Source organism: Sturnira hondurensis, unplaced genomic scaffold (assembly GCF_014824575.4).
Source record: "Sturnira hondurensis isolate 20B ecotype Veracruz unplaced genomic scaffold, ASM1482457v3 Scaffold0022707, whole genome shotgun sequence".
NCBI lineage: Eukaryota > Metazoa > Chordata > Mammalia > Chiroptera > Phyllostomidae > Sturnira > Sturnira hondurensis.
Genome location: NW_028095338.1, coordinates 481,015 through 501,394, shown reverse-complemented (window position 1 = coordinate 501,394; position 20,380 = coordinate 481,015). Strand labels below are relative to the sequence as shown.

The 20,380-nt window shown below is 32.6% G+C and overlaps 1 protein-coding gene across 3 annotated transcripts in view; it reads left to right on the top strand.

Moving 5' to 3' along the window:
• DNAJB14 (DnaJ heat shock protein family (Hsp40) member B14) overlaps positions 1 to 19,147 on the top strand; it is a 55,065-nt gene extending 35,918 nt beyond the window's left edge. The window contains exons 4-9 of one of the 3 annotated variants that reach the window (XM_037036239.1): positions 8,742 to 8,927; positions 10,474 to 10,568; positions 11,322 to 11,431; positions 12,233 to 12,405; positions 14,271 to 14,398; positions 15,313 to 19,147. In XM_037036239.1, coding sequence (XP_036892134.1) covers positions 8,742 to 8,927; positions 10,474 to 10,568; positions 11,322 to 11,431; positions 12,233 to 12,405; positions 14,271 to 14,395 — 689 coding nt within the window. In that variant the 3' untranslated portion in view covers positions 14,396 to 14,398; positions 15,313 to 19,147. Of the gene's footprint in view, positions 1 to 8,741; positions 8,928 to 10,473; positions 10,569 to 11,321; positions 11,432 to 12,232; positions 12,406 to 14,270 lie in introns of those variants that run through there. The other 2 variants (XM_037036238.1, XM_037036240.1) reach the window with 2 other exon arrangements.
• Positions 19,148 to 20,380: the final 1,233 nt, after the last annotated feature.

The following is a 20,380-nucleotide window of genomic DNA, read 5'->3' as shown; positions in this document are numbered from 1 at the left end:
ATTTTGATGTAGTTGTGCAAGGAGGCAAGCTGTTTTTACCTATGCTGTCATCTTGACTGAAAGTCTCAGAAACTATTTGAAGTGTCTGTTTGTTGACATATACATGAATGTAATAACAAGGAACATGGATTTGCTGTATATGTGTTTGCTTGATAAATAATAATGGACCAGATGCCATTGCTTGTGTTAGATCTGTTAGTTCAATATTCTTAACATCTAGAGTGTATCTCTAAACACAAAGAAGTCATTACAAAGGAAAGTCAAGTCTTACACAGAAATTTTGGAATAATAATACCAAACATTTGACAAGCATTTTATAGTTTTTCATTTAATGCTAATTTAATATCTTATGAAAAGTCCGGGGACCAGTGTCATCCTCCTTTTACAAATAAGAAAATCGAGGGTCAGAGAGATTAACTGATTTGCCCAGGATCTCCCAGAAGACTGAATATAACTAGATATAAAAACAGAGTAAAGATGGCTGAAGAAGAAAGATGAAGTAGTATTATGATCTGAAAAATTAGAGAAATCTTCATATAATAAGTGAGAATTAAGAGTTTTGTCAAGATGAATATGATTCCTATGGTTAGAGAGACAATGGCAGAAACATGGGTATAAGAATGAAGCAATTGATTTAAAAATTAGTGAGACCTTACACTTCAAAAATTGGAGCATATATACTCTTACCTGTTGTTCCTTGCCCTAAGTGCAACTGATTACTATATATAAAACAAAACAAACATAAAAAAACTCTGAAAGGAAGAGAGAAGGTAGAATGGCTAGGGACCTTGGACTGAAAGAACAGCATGGCAGCAACTTGGTTGGGTTCCCTTCATTTTGCCTTTTATATCAGACTGAGTGCTGGCAAAGCAGACAACCCAGAAACATCAATGAGCACAATTCCCGAGAAAAGCCTGATTTCTAAAGTAGCCAAATGAACATGAAAGGGGTAACCCAGCCAGACAAAAAACTTTTAAGCAATAGCCATTCTCCTGAAACCAAATACCATAGAAACAAAATTGTGGCCCCACTCATACCCACACCAGCAAAGGCTGAGTCAAGAACCTAGACTTCCACCTTCTGCAGGCTATAATGAGATGCTTTACCTATCCCCCTGCCCATCCTGCCCAGGATTGAATAGGAGATTGAATAGGAGCTGATACTCCCAGTTTTACCTGGCAATAACAAGGTGTCCCTCCCCCCACCATCCCACTGGGGTAGTGTTGTAAGTGACCTAGTGTAGAGTCAGGACTTTCACCACCATCCAGAGGCAACGAAGCCATATTCTCGTAGTGAAGCCACCTGGGGAACGGTAATGAGGCACCCCTATTATTTCTAGCCAAAGAAATATCAGTGGAGGCTTGATGGAGAACTAGAAGTCCTATCCCTGCCTGGCAGTAATGAGGAGCCCCTCCTTTCAGATGTCATCAGAGGCCAAGGGGGAGACCTGGACTTCCATTCCCACCTGGGAATAACAAGACGGTGTCCACTCTTCCCATACTAGAACACTGTAAGAAGAATAGAGGTAAACCAAAAGTTTTAGATAAGGTCCAGAGTCTCATAAGGTAAAACCTCAAATGATTATATTTCCACCAAAAACCAAATGTCATAATAAGAAGCAGGAAAACCTCAAACTGAATGTAAAGTCAATCGGTGCATACCCATATGCAGATCACAGAAATTAGATTTGCCTAAGAAATATTTTAAAGTATTCTTCATAAAAATGTTTCAATGAGCAAGTGCAACTATGCTTGAAACAAATTTAGAAAAATAAGTCTCAGCAAAGAAATAAAGTCCGAACAAATAAACTTTAAAAAATAATCAAATTGAGATTTTACAGCTTAAAAATGTAAAAACAAAAAACTAGCAATGAATGGACTAAACAGCAGAATGGCAGGGGAAAGAACCAGTAAACTGGAAAATGGAAAAATAGACATTATACAGTCTGAACAGAGGAGAAAATAGAAAGGAAGGAGGCAGGAGAGCTTCAGTGACCAGTGGCACTATAACAACAAAAGATTTGACATTCATATCATTGAGGTCCTGAAAGAAAAAGAGAATGAGAGCATACCTGAAAAAGTTGGAAAAAAATTTTTTAAAGGGTTAAAACTTCCCATACTTGCCAAGAGATAGAAGTTTATATTATATAATTTGAGAAGCTAAATGAATTTCAAACAGATAAACCCAAAGAAATCCATACAACATCATAGTCAAAGTCTAAAAACTAAAAACAAAGAAAGAGTCTTGAAAGCCACAAAAGAGAAATGACATCTTACCTATATGGGAAAAGAAAAGCAATTCAAATGACATTGACTTTCCTATCAGAAGTCATGCAGACAAGAAGGAAATGGCATATTTTTCAAATACTGAAAAAGAACTGTTAACCCACAATTTTATACTCAGCAAAAATATTCTTCAGTAAAGAAGGTGAAATCAAGGCATTTTTAGCTGAAGGAAAAAAAGAGTTTGTCATCAACAGACATACCCTAAAAGAATAGCTAAAGGAAGTTCTCTAAACAAACAGAAACAGTAAAAGAAGGAATCTTAATATATGAAGAAGAAAGAACACAGTGAGAAAAGTACTAGTAAGTGGAATATACATTGCTTCTTTTGAATTTCTGAATTATGTTTGACATTTGATGCAAAAATTTAACATTGATAGTTCTAAATGTGTACAGAGAAACATATATAAGGCAATTATAAATGGGAAAGGATAAAGGAAGGTAAAGAGAAGTAAGGATTCCACAGTGTACTTGAACTGGTAAAATGATGATGCCAGTGGACTAGGATAAGTCATGTATATATAATGTAATACCTGGAGCAACCACCAAAAAGCTGTACAGAGACACTAAGTTAAGTGGAATGCAACTAAAAATTCAAATAATTCACAGAAAGGAAAAAGAAAACAAAAAATAAAATGGCAGACATAAGCCCTAACTTATCATTAATTACGTTAAATATGAATGAAAATAAAATATAAATATATCAGTTTAAAAGACAGATGACAGAATGAATTTAAAAAGGACTGTATAGCCCTGGCTGGTGTAACTCAGTGGATTGAGCGTGGGCCTGTGAACCAGAGGATCACAGTTCGATTCCCAGTCAGGGCACATGCCTGGGTTGCAGGCCAGTTCTCAGCAGGGGACGCACAAGAGGCAACCATACATTGATATTCTCTCCCTCTCTCCTTCCCTTACCCTCTAAAGATAAATAAATAAAATCTTTTTTAAAAATGCAGATTCCTTGCCATATTAAAAAAAGAACTGTATATTATCCACAAGAAAATCATTTCATTTATGGCAGTATAAACAGGCTGAAAGTAAAGAGATAGGAAAAGATACATTATGCAAACCATCAAAAGAAAGGATTGGCTATGTTAATATTAGATTAAGTAGACTTCGTATTCAAAAAATTACCAGAGATGGGCATTATGTTGTGATAAAAGGATCAGTTTCTCAAGGTAACATATCAGTATAACTGTGTATGCACCAAAAAACAGAGATGGAAAATATGTAAATCAACAAAAACTGATAGAACCAGAAGGCGAAATAGACAAAGTCACAATTATAGTTGGAAACTTGAACACCTCTTGCTCACCAGTTGGTAGAACAACTAGACAAAATTGGCGAGGATATAGATGAACTAAATACTACCAGTCACAAACTTAAAGGGAAGAGTTCAAACCATCTGCCTATTTGCAAATGACATGATTATGTATCAAATCCCAAGGAATATATACCTCCCAAATCCTAAAACTAATAAGTGAATTCTGCAGTGTTTTAGGATATGAGATAAATATATAAAAATCAATTTCTACATTTAAAAATATATTTCTATATGCTAGCAGGACATAAAGATCTGAAATTTAAAATATATTATCATTTAAGTCATACACATAACAGACTTAGGTATAAATTAATTTTTTTTTATTTTGTATTGGTTTCAGGTAGACAACGTAGTGGTTATATAATTATACACTTGACATAGTGTTCCCCTTGATCTTTCCAGTACCCTAAATGGCACCATACATAGTTACTGCCATATTATTGGCTGTATTTCCTATGCTTTACTTACTTCCCTTAATTATTTTTTAACTGCTTCTTATTCTCTTCACCTCTTTCACTCAGTGTCCCAACTCCCTCACCCTCTGGCAATACAATTTTCTCTATATATCTGTGAGTCTGTTTCGCTTTTGTTTGTTTTGTTCTTTAGATCCCACATATAAGTGAAATCATATATCTGTCTTTCTCCAGCTGACTTATTTCACTTAGCATAATACCCTCTAGGTTCATACATGCTATATAGCAAATAGTAAGATTTCCTACTTTCTTATGGACAAGTAATAGGTCGTTGTGTATATGTCCCACATCTTTCTTACCCTCTTGTCTGTTGAGCACTTGGGTTGCTTCCGTAGCTTGGCAATTGTAATAATGCTGCAGTGAATGGAGGGCTGTGTATAGTCCTTTGAATTGGTGTTTTGGGTTTATTCCAGTAAGTCTCCAGAAGTGGAATCACTGAGTCATAGGCAGTTTCACTTTCAATTTTTTGAGAAACCTCCATACTGTTTTCCATAGTGACTACACCAATCTGCCTACCTACCAACAGTGCACAAAGGTTCCCTTTTCTCCACATCCTTACCAGCACTGTCATTTGTGGATTTATTGATGATACCCATTCTGACAGACGTGAGGTAACATTTCATTGTGGTTTTAATGTGCATTTCTCTCAAAATTAGTGACCTTAGTGACAAAATTGAGCACCCTTTCATATGTCTATTGCTTTTTCTGTGTCCTCTTTGGGAAAGTGTCTTATTCAGGACCTTTACCCATTTTTAAATTGAATTGTTTGGTTTGGTTTGAAGTAATAGGAGTTCTTTATAAATTTTGAATATTAACTTTGTATCAGATATCTCACTGACGAATATGTTCTCCCATTTAGTAGGTTGTCTCCTCATTTCTTTGATAGTTACCTTTGCTATGCAAGAAGTTTTCAGTTTGATGTTTAACAAAACTTGTATAGGATCTGTATGCTGAAAGCTATACAATACTAATGAAAGAAATCAGAGAAGATCTAAATAAATGTAATAATTAATTTGTTCATTGATTGGAAGACTCAAAAAGTAAAAATGTCAAGTCTCTACAAATTGATACATATACTTAACACAGTGCCTGTTAGAATCCTACCTAGCAAGACTTTTTTATAAATAAAATCAAGTTTACTCTAAAACTCATATGGAAAGGCAAAGAATCTAAAAAAATAAAAAACAGTTTATTAAAGGAATAGAGTAGGAATCATCAGTATACCCAATTTGTGTGTTTACTTTATAGCTACAGTTATTAAAACAGTGTGGTATTGAGAGTGATAGACTTCAGTCTAGGGACCCCAGATGTAGACCCACACAAATTTACCCAATTGCTTTTTTACAATGTCGTGAAAGTGATTTAATAGAGGAAAGACAGCCTTTTCAGCAAATGGTTTTGGAGTAATTGGATATTCATAGGTGAAATAAATAAGTGAATAAATTAACCTTCACCTAGATCTCATGTTTATTAATACAAGAATGAACTCAAAATGAATTGTGAATGTAAATTTAGAACACTTTTTGAAGTGTCGGCAAAAAAACATGGGAGCAACTCCTTAGGACCTTGGGCTAGGCAATGATTTATACAGAAGGTAAAGTTGGTAAGTTGGGCTTCATTAAAACTTTTTTAAAGTTTGTTCTGCCAATACTCCATGAGAAGGATGAAAAGACAAACAGCAGGAAGGGAGAAAAAAATGCCAAACACGTATCTGACAAAGGACTAATATGTGGAATATGTAAAGAACTCTCTAAACTCAAATTTTAAAAATTGACAGTTTGGTTAGAAAATAGGTAAGAGATGAGAAAAGACATTCCACTAAAGATGGTATACAAATGGCAAATAAGCATATGAAAATATTCTTAACATCCATTCATTAGCCATTAGAAATAATGCAAAGTAAAACCAGAATGAGATGTCATTACACACCTATCAGAATGGCTGAAATAAAAAATAGTGACAATACCGTCTACTGCTATGGATACAGAGAAGTTGTATCACTCATACATTGTTGATGCGATGTAAATTGACAGTCGCTGTGTTCAACAGTTTGACAACTTCTCATAAAAACTAAGTATTCAGATACAATGCAGCCCAGCAATTGCATTCCTGGGCACTTATCACAAATAAGTAAAAATTAATCTTTACTCATAAACCTGTACCCAAAACTAGAAACTTCAGTTGCTATTCAGTGGGTGAGTGATAAAATAGTTATATACCCATACTGTGGAATGAAAAGCAATGAACTATATTGTTTTACATAGCAACTTGGATCAGTCCCCAAAGAATTATGCTAGTTGAAAAAAGCAAATCTCAAAACGTTTTATATGACTTATATCCTGTATTATTTCACTTATGTAACATTCTGAGATGCTGAAATTGTAGAAATAGGACTAGATTAGTGGTTGTCAGGAGTTTAAAGAGAGGGTGGGGGTAGGAAGTGGATAGGGCAATACAATGGCAACGTGAGGGTGGTGATGGAAATATTCTGTGTCCTGATTGTGCCAATGTCAGTAGCCCATATCATACTGTACTATAATTTTACTAGATACTACCATTGGGAGAAATTAGAACAGGTACAGGGATCTGTCTGTATTACTCATTTCTTACAACTTTCCGTGTATATAAAGTTATTTCAAAATAAAAAGGTTTAATTAAGGAAAAGTAAATAAAGGGAAAATGTCTTTTTGTGACATAACTGAGCCTACAGTAGAAATGCAGTAGAATATCGAAATAAATTTGGAATTTAATTCTTTAGATAATAAGGAACTGAAAAAAATTTTAATTATGGTATAGCACAAAGTAAATTAATAGAAAATTAGCCACATTAGATGGAATAAATTTTCTTACATGTCTCTAATTATGTATTATGAAAGTATTTCACAAGTATCTTATAAAATATCTTAATGTTTGGAATTTTTTTCAGAATACTTTTTTTATTGTATTTTTCCCATTACCATTTATCCCTCTTTATCCTCTTCCACTTACACCCATTCCTGGATTTTTTTTTAAAATGCAAAGCCTTAAAAATAGAATTGGGTTGACAATATACTATTACTTTAAAAAGTAAAAACATTATGAAATTACCTGAAATAGTCCATTTAGTGAAGAGAGGTTAAACTCTAAAGCTGATATTATTACTCAGAGTACCACTTTGGCAGATATTGATAGATAAGTTTTATTTTTATTTTTTTAGGTTATAGGTTAATACCTTGGTGGTGTTTGCAAGTACGTTGTTCGGCTCTCTGCTTATACTTTCCCATTGAAGCAACTTTATAAATGATGGCTACGTTTTTAAGTCATAGATCTATTTGAGAATGTAAAGAAAGTTTTGGACCATCTCCTCAAATAAATGGATTATTCGCCTAATTTTTCATGCATTTGGGTTCCCATACCATCTGAGACCTATCTCTGGAATCCAGGTTTAAGAAGTCCTATCAGAAGAAAGTTCCAGAGTATCTATTTAATTAATTTCAGTATGATATGTGATCAGTCCAAAACAACTACCTGTTTGTTTGAGTGTCTATTTGCTTCACAGTACCTATGGCAGCAATCACATGGGATTCAAAAAGTATTTTTAAAATATCTATGTCATATTGCAAGAGGCTTATGTGAGTTTAAGAAGCAAGCTATATTTATGAAATGATTAAGTATTAGAAATGTCAGAATGATAGTAGGGTAGTTCTGCTTTTAGATGAAAGTATTACACTTTTATAAATTACCTCAGGAAGACATTTTGATAACCAATGTACCATTGCCTGTTTTTAAAATAATTTTTAAAAATTCTTCAATTACAGTTGACATACCATATTGTTGGTTTCAGGTATGCAATATAGTGATTATATATTTATATAACCACGAAATGATCACCACCTGTACCATTGCCTGTTTTGGATTTAGGAGTATGAGATGGGAGGTAGAATTCTTTATAAATAAAAATCATGAAAGTAACAAAGTGAGAGGGTAAAACTAAAAGACCATCTGGATTCATTCAAAAACAAATTTGGACTTTATGTTGAACCATGGGGATGATGCAGTGAAAACATAGACACAGTCCTTACTCTCATGGAGTTTAATTTTAAGAGGAATAAATTTTTCAGGAATAGAATGCAGAGTAGCTGCAACATGCAAAATAAGATTGATGATGTAGGTTGCATACAGTGTACTTGCTGTGGTAAAAAATTGACCTTGAACAAGTTTCCTGATCTTTGTGAACCTTAGGCAACTCATCTGTACAGTGGGTATAGTAATGTATAATATAATAAGGTTTTGGGTCCATGGTCAGAGCCCAGCAGTTGGTAGCTAGCTCTTGCTATTATTATAGGTTTGAATGGTACTAATGAATTGACCAGATTAGGATACTCAAAAATGACGAAGCAGTATATTAGAGTACGGAGCACAAGAGTAAGAAAGTAAGATCGACATTCCTTTATATTTAAAGGTAGTAGGGAGACTTGCCTATGTAGTATAAAAAATTGTATTGGGAGGTAATAATACGTGTAATTGCAAGTAAGTATAATACCTTTAAAAGAAATTGTTACTGTTTTACTATTTTATTAATTAGCCTCAAGTAGTTTTTGTTATTGTTAATACGAGTTTTTTTAATATGGGGTGGTCTTAAAATGTAAAAACTTTATCAACTTTTACTCATTACTTTTGCAGAGATTGGAAATGCTTATGCTATTTTAAGCAATCCAGAAAAACGAAAACAATATGACCTCACAGGCAATGAAGAACAAGCGTGTAATCACCAAAACAATGGTAGATTTAATTTCCATAGAGGTTGTGAAGCTGATATAACTCCAGAAGACTTGTTTAATATATTTTTTGGTGGTGGATTTCCTTCAGGTATTTTAATGTTAATTATAAATATTATATTTTATGAAGCTAGAGATTCTTACCTCCACACAGGCTACTTAGAGATTTATCTACCTTCTTCCCTACATTTCTTACAGTATTATTATCCTGTGATGGTTTTTCATGAAGGTAGAAGAAAATGTCAGACTCATTACATTTACTATAAATCTGCCTTTTTCCTAGAACATATTTTAATTGAAAGTACAAAGAAATGAAGAGTACAGATATTCTGTATTTTATGTAAAGCTAAAGAAAGGATATGTAAGTGGGAAACCCAGTGGCAGTGTCTTAGTTAAGGGCTGTTATGACTGTGCACGACTATTTGACATTGGTTCCTTGGGGATCTTTGTAGGTATTTTATTGTAATATTGTCCATTGCTAATTTGGATAAATGTGTTTTCCATTGGTATACTGTTAAAATATCTGATTCTTAGGTTATATAAAAAGTAAGTGGGTTTTTTAAATTATGTTAAGATAGAAATAATTACTGCAGGCTATCAAAATAAAATATTATAGAGGTACTACTAAATGAATAGATTTTATAATAGCATAAGTAGTATTAAACTCTGCTTATATTTACTGTGAGTTGTTGCATGGAAATTAATTTTCTTTAAGAGCAGCTCCTCTAAGGTGTTGAAAATTAAAGCTCCAGTCTTTTTTTTTTACAACATTTCCTTAAGGATTAAAGTTAAACATCCCATTCAAAACTAGGAGAATTTTTAGCAATGTAATTTGGTCTGGGGCCCTGTCCTAATATTACTGAGAAAGGTAATGGTCATTGACAGACATTTTGTAAAGAATCCCAGTAGGGAAGATGATGTATAAATGCAAATTAATGACTGAAAAATATAGCCTGTATTTTGAAATATTAGTATATATAATTACCTCTCAAAAATATTCAGAATAATAATTCTGACTAAAAATATGTTAGGAACAATCAAAAATGTTTCAGGTAATAGTGAATTTTCTGATAGTTTTTTCACAGTTCTTTTGCTTTTTAAACATAGCTTACTTTGTCAGTTGTATCCATTTCTGGTTGGTCACCTTACTTGAAAATAACTTGAATGTCCATCAGAAGGAGAATATTCAAATAAATTCTGGTCCATCTATACAGCTGTTTTTTTTCAAAAATGAATTAGATCACTGTCTTTTAATTTTTAGAGATATTTGTGATGAGTTGATAAATGTAGAAAGCAGAGTTTCAGAGTAATTATCTAAGGTTTCTAAAACAACCAACCACAACAAAAGTTCCCTGTGTATACATATTAGGGAGGAACTTGTATTCAAGTTTTCATTAAAAAAAGAATTAATCTTTAAAGGAAGCAAAGTCTGGGAAGAATCATTCCTGTTTCTGTCCACCCATCACTCACAAGAAGACAATAAGCATTCACTATTCAATAATGCATTATTTTAGTAATTTTAAAAAATTAAATGTTCAAAATATAAATAAAAATTAAAAATAAGTTCTTTGTAAAAGAAAATATAATTTTTAGCATATTTGCTCTCCCTAATTTAACCTTGCTTTTAATTTTTCTAGGTAGCGTACATTCGTTTTCAAACGGGCGAGCTGGTTATAGCCAACAACATCAGCATCGACATAGTGGACATGAAAGAGAAGAAGAAAGAGGAGAGGTATGTTTATGATGTGATTACAATTTATAAAATGGCAAATTTCAATTCAGAAAAAGCAGTTAGAGCTGTCTGAATATAGAGCGAGTATTGACTAGAATGTCCCTTTGAGATATTAAGGGAGCACGTGTAGAAGTCAGGCTGGAGGATGACTGGGCAATATGACACCTTTAAATGTGCTTTCCTGTGATTCTAATGAAGGTAACCTGCAGTATGCATATTTTGAAGGTTATGCCTTATTGTTGGTCCTAAAGAATTTAGAATTTACACTGAAATACTTAAATTGGATGTAACTTTCCTTGTTTTAATGCAGTTATACCTAATTGCATACAGCAATTAAATCACATAAAGTAGAAAGGTAAGTGGAAAGAGCACTAGACTGTAAATTAAAAGGCCTGGGCCCTCCTCACTCTGCCACTCATCAGCTTCCCTGTTCTACCCTCAAATCCAAAGTTAAAAGTGCACCTGCTGCATATTTATTGATAGGGTCTGTGTGTGTGAGCGAGAGAGAGAACCTCTGGTCGGTAAAATAAGGTCGGCTTGTGTTAGTGTTTTCCAAATCGGGATCACTAGGTGAAGCACCTGGAAAGCTGTATTTTAAGAATCACGTCAGGAAGTTGGTATGTTCAGACATATTGAAAACACTGAATCAGATCTCAAATATCATTTCTGCTTCTAAAAATGCATGACAGCTGATGGATTATTGACAACTATAGTTATATTACAGTTTTTTGTTCTTTGATGATTTCTTTATAGGGAGGTTTTTCTGTGTTTATTCAGCTGATGCCCATTATTGTATTGATCCTCGTGTCATTACTAAGTCAATTGATGGTCTCTAATCCTCCTTATTCCTTACATCCCAGATCGTAAGTAGCTAAGTGACGTTTTACAAAAAAGAATTGCAATTGTTTCTTACCTGGCTTTCCTTAAAAGGCCTTGTGCTTTTTTGAGCTTTTAAGTGCCATATCTTCTATTACTGTACGTGTATCAGAGTTTACACTGCCTAATTTTTAAAATAGTTGCTCAAGTGATAAAACATTATGTTGTTAGTTTACATCTCTTCCATTGTGGATAAAGGCTGAAGTGCTATAGTATTTAAATTTGATAGCAATGTAATGTAATAAGTAATATGTTGACATTAAAGACAAAAGATTAATTGTTATTAATGGGAAACTGATTTCACTCTTCTGTTTGTAAAATATTGATGAAATGAAAAGTATTTCTTTTATATGAAGTATTTTCCATAAAGTACTTTATATATAATGTCAGTACATAAAAGAAATTTAATGTATCTATTTTAGAAACTTTACTATAATACCATGAACCTATAGGAGACTTTGTAAAATCATACTGCCAGTGATTTTACAGTATTAAAAACATTGGTCTAAAAATAAATAACTTTTTATTTCTTCTAAGTAAGATTTATGTGAACTAAAAATTGAGAGAACCTATAAGAACATACTATATCAAAATGATTATGTTAAAAAATAAAGTATGATTACTTTTTTATGACATGAATGGTAGTGGTTGGTGATTTGAAGTAATGTAAATAAATGATTACCAATAATGACTTTTTAATTATTTTTCATTATTTTGTTAGCTTGGGTTATACTAGCAGATCAGAATTTATAGTTTTAATTAAAAATAATGAGCATTTTCTTTTACAGTGGATCAGGGCAAACTATTAAAATGCAGACAGAAAACTTGGGTGTCGTTTATTATGTCAACAAGGACTTTAAAAATGAATATAAAGGAATGTTATTACAAAAGGTCGAAAAAAGTGTGGAAGAAGATTATGTGACTAATATTCGAAATAATTGCTGGAAAGAAAGACAACAGAGTAAGTTTATCAAATGCTTAACATTTAAAAATGTATTCAAAGTCTTGGGGATTGATAATGCAGATTTCCCTATGCAAGGAATAGTCTGGAATCACCCAGTACATAATCAGAGCTCAGTACTTAAATAAGACAGAATGTTTTAATATACATTTGGCCTGTAACAGTATTTTGCATATAGCAAGGATTTAAATGGTATTTGTGGGGATTTTTGTCATCAGTAATATTTTTGAAGTTTGAATATGGACTAGATATTAGATAATGGTATTGTGTCATTGTTAAATTTCTGAGTTTGAAAATTGTATTGTTGTTATATAAGAGAAAGCAATTGTTCTTAAAAACATGCTGAAGTAATTAGGAATGAAAGGTCATGATATCTCTATCTAACTCATTCTCAAATGGTTCTACAAAGTTATAATAATCACCACAACAATAACAACAGGCTTTATTGTAGAGATAGCTAAAGCAAATTTGACAAAATGTGAAGAATTAATCAAGGTAAAGGGTTTTAGGGTATTGTAGTACTCTTGGGTAGGTTTAAAATTTTCAAAATAAAATTCAAGTTCAGCACATGTATGTGAGTGGTTTTAAATGAAGATGGAAATGGGGAAAAATTCAGTATAACATTAATTAATCCATTGATTTAATGTTTCACTTGTTAAAATGAGATTCACTTAAGACAATAATTTATTGTTTTATAAATTAATATAAAAAGATTATTGTTCTTTTTGCTCGGGTTTTATAAATCTGCCAGTTTATGTTCTTTGCCAGGGTTTTTCTGTTTTAAAGTCACTTCCAACACTTTGTAATGCCTAGATTGGTAAAAAAATTATTTTATAAAATACAATAATTTGAGGTAATGGAGAGAATATTAGACTAGGGTGGGAGATCTGGATTGGAATCTAGATTCTACCATATACTAGCCCTGTGAACATTGGATTAATATACCTCATTTGGGAAGAACCAGCTGCAAATGGATTTTTTAAGTGCCTCATTTATAAATAAAAAGGGGTGGACTGATTTCTATTTAGTTGTTAAAAATCCAAGCCTGATTTGATTGAATAAAGATCGTTTTTGAAGATCTTTAAAAATAGATAATACTCTTACTTTTGAGTAACTTATTTGTAGTCCTGGCTAATTTTCTCTACTTTGGTCATCGTTTTCCATTTTTTCCTTTTTTTGTTACATCCTCTCTAAGCACTGCCACCCTTTAGAAGTCTTAACAATGAAGTGACTGAGAATAACAGGAAAGTAAGAGACAACTTCTCTGAAGAATGTTTGATTTCTAGTTTATTTACTTTTCTTTAATAAAAAATACATTCCACATACTGAAGGCAGCCTACGAAGTACTTATTTGCTGAATAGCACTACTATGATTGTAGTGTAAGCTTTTTTCTCATTTGTGTTCCTTCAGTAAGTCAGTGTGTGTGTGTTTTAACTCAAGCAAAGTCAGAAAAAGATTTCAAGATTTTCTGCTTGTAAGTCTTGGCTTAATTAAGTAATATGAAACCTTAACAAAAGGTCACAGCAAAAACAATCAGTAGCAGTATTGAATAGCATATGATGTCTTTAGGGTAAAGAATCAAGATGGTGCTTTAGAGCAGTTCTTAAACTATCGGGGACAGGAGTGAAGGGAAGAGGTTGGTAGGATTCTATCCTTGCTAATTTCCTGAACAGCTCTGTGTGTTTTGTACGGGCTAGACTTCCAAGTGGCTTTTGAGAGTAGCAGTTAGATTTTTTTCTGTTTTTAAAAAGTCAGTTAACAGAAGTATTTGAAGGGTTTCTATGTATGAAACATCATTTATGTTAAAACAACTCAGTGATCTAAATTATTATTTACTTAGCAAAATTTTTTTGTTTGTTAACAGAAACAGATATGCAATATGCAGCAAAAGTGTACCGAGATGAGCGACTTCGAAGAAAGGCAGAAGCCTTGAGCATGGATAACTGTAAAGAATTGGAGCGGCTGACCAGTATTTATAAAGGAGGATGAACTGCAATTTTATTTATATCTTTTAGCATACTGTTTATTTTTTCTGTGAATTTAGTTTCATCATGAGAGCTAAAGAAGATTTGATGGTAAAAACTAAATTAGTTGGTCCCTGAAATCTTGGACTGTTTATAACATACTGACTCCTTTAAATAATAAGAAACTGAAAACTAAAGTATTTTAGTTATGCTTCTGTAAGCTTATCTGATTAGTAACTAAAAATGTCTAAAGAAAGGATTGTCACACCTATAGCAGTTTCCAGTTTTAGTGATTCTCCATTTTTTCCCTTATGTAAATATTTATGGAATGATCATTTTGGGTATATACAGGTTACTACCTTTTTTTAATGTAAATTCTTTTAGTGTTTAGCTCCATGAGACACTTTAAAGTGATGGGATAAATATTCTATGACAAAATTACATGTTCCTTGTCAGATGTCAAATGTATAGAGTTTAAACAATGAAACTTTTTCCAAAAGAAAAAACAAAAGCTGTTTAACTTCATGTAAAATCTTATAGCATTATTACCTATTTTAATATTGCCATTATATTTCAAAATATATATTGAGATAAATGAACTGGTGTATAATATCAGCTTGCTACTTATTTAGTTTTATTAATTTCAAAGCCATGCATAGAAATGAAATGCTATACTGATAGATTTTAAAGAAAATATGAGGAAATGGTTATATAGATATTAAACAAAAAGGGTCTTTAACAGTAAATGGCAGTGTATCATTTGTATTTTCAATTATTAAAATTCCCCCAAATCTTCCTGTAAAGGGGAGGAGGGCAAAAGTAGGTTTACAGTTGTAGTACAAATAAACAGTAATTAGTGGATAATGATTCAAGAATAAACTCTGTTTCATGTGCTCACAGCTATAAACCTACTTTTGCCAACCCCTGTATATGTCTTTGAAGGCTGCTAAATTTATGAAGAGGACCTACCTGTTCCCCCTCACCAGCGTGGAAATTTGCAATTTCTTCTTAGTGATCATTTAAACAGAACCCAAAAGTAAGTAGATTCTTCTACAAATAAATAATAGGAAAAATTACTACTTTGCTTTGTGCCTTTTAACCTTATTGCCAACTTTTAAACATGTAAGTAGATCACAGCACACTTATTTGATCAGGACATGATCTGTTTGGCTACCTGCAGTAGTGAGCAGAAACACAGCAGCAGGTAGAACAGTGATTTATAGCTAAATAGCTATCCATGTAAAATTCTGAGCTACAATCTACTCACCATTGAGTAATTCATTTAATCCTGTAGGAATAAGTTGTAGTTAAATCCGTAATATAAATTTGAAAAATCAGCTGGAAATTGATGTATTTAGTGCCTATATTGGATATGAAACTAGTTGATTTCTAATCTTGTGTTTAACATTGTAATATTTTAATAATTTTGTTTCATACTCAGTTAATGGAACATGAATACATCTTTGATAGTTTTTTTTTAATATGAGAGAATGCTAGTTAAAGTAGCTGTATTCCTTGGTTGAAAGATTTTTTTCTGAATGTAGTTAATTTATAGTATCTGTTGAGACTGTTAAAATGACCATTCTTGTAAAAATGTTCTCTTGTGTCCCTTTTCTGGATGAATCAATAGAAATACCTGATTGAGTTAGTAGGTTAAACTAAACTACGTATTGTCCTAGGAAAACTGAACACTTAAACCAACTTTCTTTTAGAAATGCCACCTTTAAAAAAAATAGCTGTGCTTAAAAGAAAATACAAATTTAAATATTTTCTTGAGCTTGTAGAATGAATTTTTAAAAAAGAAAATCACAACATTCAGATTGTGAAAGTTCGTATGCATCAGAAAACTTATCTATTTATTTTTCCATTTATTGGGATATTTACATGACTGTGGTTGATGCTTATGTGAATTGACACTTATTGACTGATTCTTTTTCCCTTAGTCCTGGCTTTAAGGTGATAGATGAAATTGTCAAAATAAGTGAAATTATATATTAAGAAGTCATGCTTGGCTTTGGACAGTATTATTATATTGTATTTCACTTACATTGCTGCATTCCATTACATTTCATAAAATGTTGGGGGAAGAGTGTTTGATAATATTTTCAAACAATTTTGAGAAATGACTGAGTGCCTCACAGTTTAAGCTACATATAAAATATGCAAGTAAAGATGAAGTCCTTAATGTTACCTATATTATGGTGTGAAAGCCCAACCAAGTGTGTTAGAATTGGGGGGTTAATGCTACAAAATAAGAAAACTTTTTAGCTGTCTTAACATGTGAGATTTTCACATTTTTTGCTACTTTTAAAAATCCCAACATTTTGTCATCTTAGTTTTACCTATACAAGCTTTGCGATTTCATTTGAAAATTTGTACTGTTTATTTTAATCATTGTCTAAAAGCCCTCATTCTTTAACTGTTGCTTTACTAGCTTTTCTAACTGTATTTTAGAAGTTTTACAGCAATTATATTTATTAATGCTTTATATTTTTATCCCTTCTACACATATACACAAACATCATTGTCCTTGTGAGGATTTAGGGGGAATAAAGAATACCTTTTCTTCTACTGTTTTTGATCCCTTAGTTCTTAAATAGATGTTACTCATTTCTAAGTTTCAGAGTTTATTTTAATGAAATCTGAGAATTTACTTCTCAACAATGAAAAATTTCAAATGATAGTCCATCTAGTGAGTGAAAACAATATATTTTGGAAGCAATACTTTTGAATGCTGAAATAGGTATCTGTTTCATAATCATTACATGCTTATTTGTGATTTACAAAGATCTGGTAGAGAAAAGAAACCCCTTCCTTATATGTATAACCAGGGCATTACAGCACCCTGCTTTTTTGTCAGCTCAGGTGTTCCCAGGGACAGGAATGTGAAATTCCAGCCCTTTACTTAATTGCACTTTTATGCCTACATTTCTTCCTGTTAAATCTTCAGCTACACTAGTATATAAAATAATAACCAAGAAAACGTATGAACATCTTCATGTCCCTTTGTTGATTTGCAGTACTTTAAAATTCAGCTGTTAATATAATGTACATGACATGCTAATATTACTTACTAATATATTCCTACATACTCTTCAAAAATAAATAAATCTCCCACCTTTGTTAAGGCAGTGAAATATTTCTTGATGTCCTGAGGACCAAATGAGCCATTTTTCCAGTTTAGTAAGTATTTCATTAAAGAACTAAATGGATCAAAAACGTAATTTGTTCATTTGTTTAGCTTCCATATATGAAGCTTGGCTTTAGTATTACCCATATTACCATCTTCATACTAAGTGATGCAAACTAAAAGGGCACTCAGAATCTTTTCTTCTGGAAAGAGAAAAACTTCTGAAAATGAACAATAAATCAGAATTTTCATCTTTACTAAATAGCTAAAAAGCCTTGTCTGTTGGCCACATTGGACTACACCTAGTAAAAATCCATACATTTTTCTATAAACCAGTGAGAAAGAAAAGAGTCATCTGATAACAACTTCCAAACAAAAAGTGGGTAGAATGAGGATCTTCAAGGAATCCTCGCACACCCCTTTAATAATCTGGGAGGCAACAGTCCTAGACTTCAGGCTTTCCTTTTGGTTTTACTACTATTTAAATAGATATTTTCATATAAACGAGAAACATTTTCCCTCAAAGGTTAATTCAAAACATACTCCTTATATTAAGGATTTTGTAACCCCATTTGTTTTGTAAATTCTGTGTGTAACTTTTTCCTTTTGGTATGTGATTCCTTATTTATTATCTGCTGGTTTTGGGGCCAATAGATTTGTGAATATTCTGTGGATGTGTCTGTGTATAGCTGTATATAATATTTTTCCAGCTAATACCTCAAATGTGTGATTATTTTATACCACACTACGTTTGCACAGAGCAGGGCTTCCATTAGCAGCGGATATTCCTATTTCTAACTTTGAAAGTCAGTCCACAGAAATTCATTGGTGTGAATTCTTTCTGTTGATATTTTTCATATTTTAAAACACATTCCTGTTGTAAGGCCCATACTTCAAATATAATTATATCTCCCTGTATCTAGCAATCTGGAAATACTTAGGTGGTAAGAAGTATTCCTTGAAATGTCTTAGTTTAATTTATTATTGAAAATTGGGATTACTGGTTGCCAAGCTGTCTAGTGACTGCATCGCAGATGACACCGGCATGAATGTGAGAAAATCTCCTTTACTTCAGCACAGGAATCAGGACATTCCAATCTAATATCCTACTTCGCTATTTAAAAGCACCACTAAAATGGTGGGAGTTTTTCATGACATTGGAGTATTTTAAACGTCAATTTCAAAATGAATTTTTTTGAGTTGGATAACGATGCCAAGGAGAAGAGACTCACACAGAAAGGATATTTTGTAACTTATTTGTATTAAGAAATGCTTCTTACATATTTGTTTGTGTTTTTGTTTATATATTGCTACGTAGACTTTGCATTTAAGTCATATGTGTTTAAAAGCTGCTGGTCATTTTCAAGGTGTGATGGAATTTTAATGGAAGCCTTGTCTTAGTTAAATGAAGTGAAACTGGTATAGGAAACCTTAACTTTGTAGTGCATTCTAAAATATACAATTAGATTTTAAAAACGAAATGTATGATTTGTAAAATATTTAATGTTATATCAGACTTATATAAAATTTTCTGTGTGAGAACTCTTAAAATGAATTTGATTTTTCATGAATGTTCTGAGTAATTTATGATTTTTTTGTCTTTCAGTCTCTGCAGTTTATCTCAATATATGAATAAAAGGGTCTGTTCTCACTATACCGGATTTGTCATCATGTTTTATATTCTTATTAAGTTCTTTTTTTTCTTTCAACCATTCAATAAATGTATGAATGCCTGCTATATCCCAGGCAGGGAGCTAAGTAATTAATCACTGAACAAGACAAAAAACCTTACGAAGTTTGTATCTAGCAAGGAAGGTAAATGTCAAGTAAATAACTAATTATAATTATGATGAATCTATAAAGAAAATTACAAGGTACAGGTGACAGCACATATCCAGAAGATTTAACCCACTTTGGGAGAACCAAGGAAGATTTCTCCAACAAACTGAGCGTCAGAAGACTGACACCCAAAAGATGGGAGTAGGAGTGAGGTGAATTCTAGAGAAATGTGTGGGGCGGAGTGTGTTAAATTGATGAAATCAGCCCTGGCTGGTGTAGCTCAGTGGATTGAGCGCGGGCCTACGAACCAGAGGATCGCGGTTCGATTCCCAGTCAGGGCACATGCCTGGGTTGCAGGCCAACTCCCAGCAGGGGATGCACAAAAGGCAACCGTAGGTTGATGTTTCTCTCCCTCTCTCCTTCCCCTCTAAAGATAAATAAATAAATAAATAATTTTTAAAAAATTGATGAAATCATAGAAACTTTATGGCATTGAGAACAAATTTGTATGAGTATGGCATAAGGAAGCCAGGGAAAGTTAGAGAACTAAAATGAGATAGGGGCCAGACTCCATAAGACCATGTATAAACCATGATGGTGATTATTGGACTTTATCCTAAGTCAGCAGAAAACCGTTGTGGTTTTTAAGGAAGGAATTAAGAGATTTCGGTTTTTAAAGTATCATTTTAGTTGCTGTGTAGAGAAGAGTGGAGGGCAAAAGTGAATGAGAGGGACAGGAAATTGTCAAAGGAGAGATGATCATGGCTTGGACCAGAGTAGGAATACAGATCAGTAAATGATTTTGAGAGATATTCAGAAGTTAGAATCAAGGGAATTATTTGATTGATTGGATTTGGATAAATGAAAGCAGCAATTAAAACTTTCAACATTCTGGCTGTAGAGGGAATAGAGAAAAAGGCTAGTAGCTGGGAGAGAATGTGCTTTCTAAAGAAGGCTTGTCTCTTTTTTTCCAATGATTTATTACATGAGACCTTACTACTCTACATGGGAGAACATCCTAACTATTTTATTCTAGTATAAAGGGGCAAGCAGAAAATGAAAGAGTGAAGATAGGGAAAAGGGATAATCACATTAAGTTCC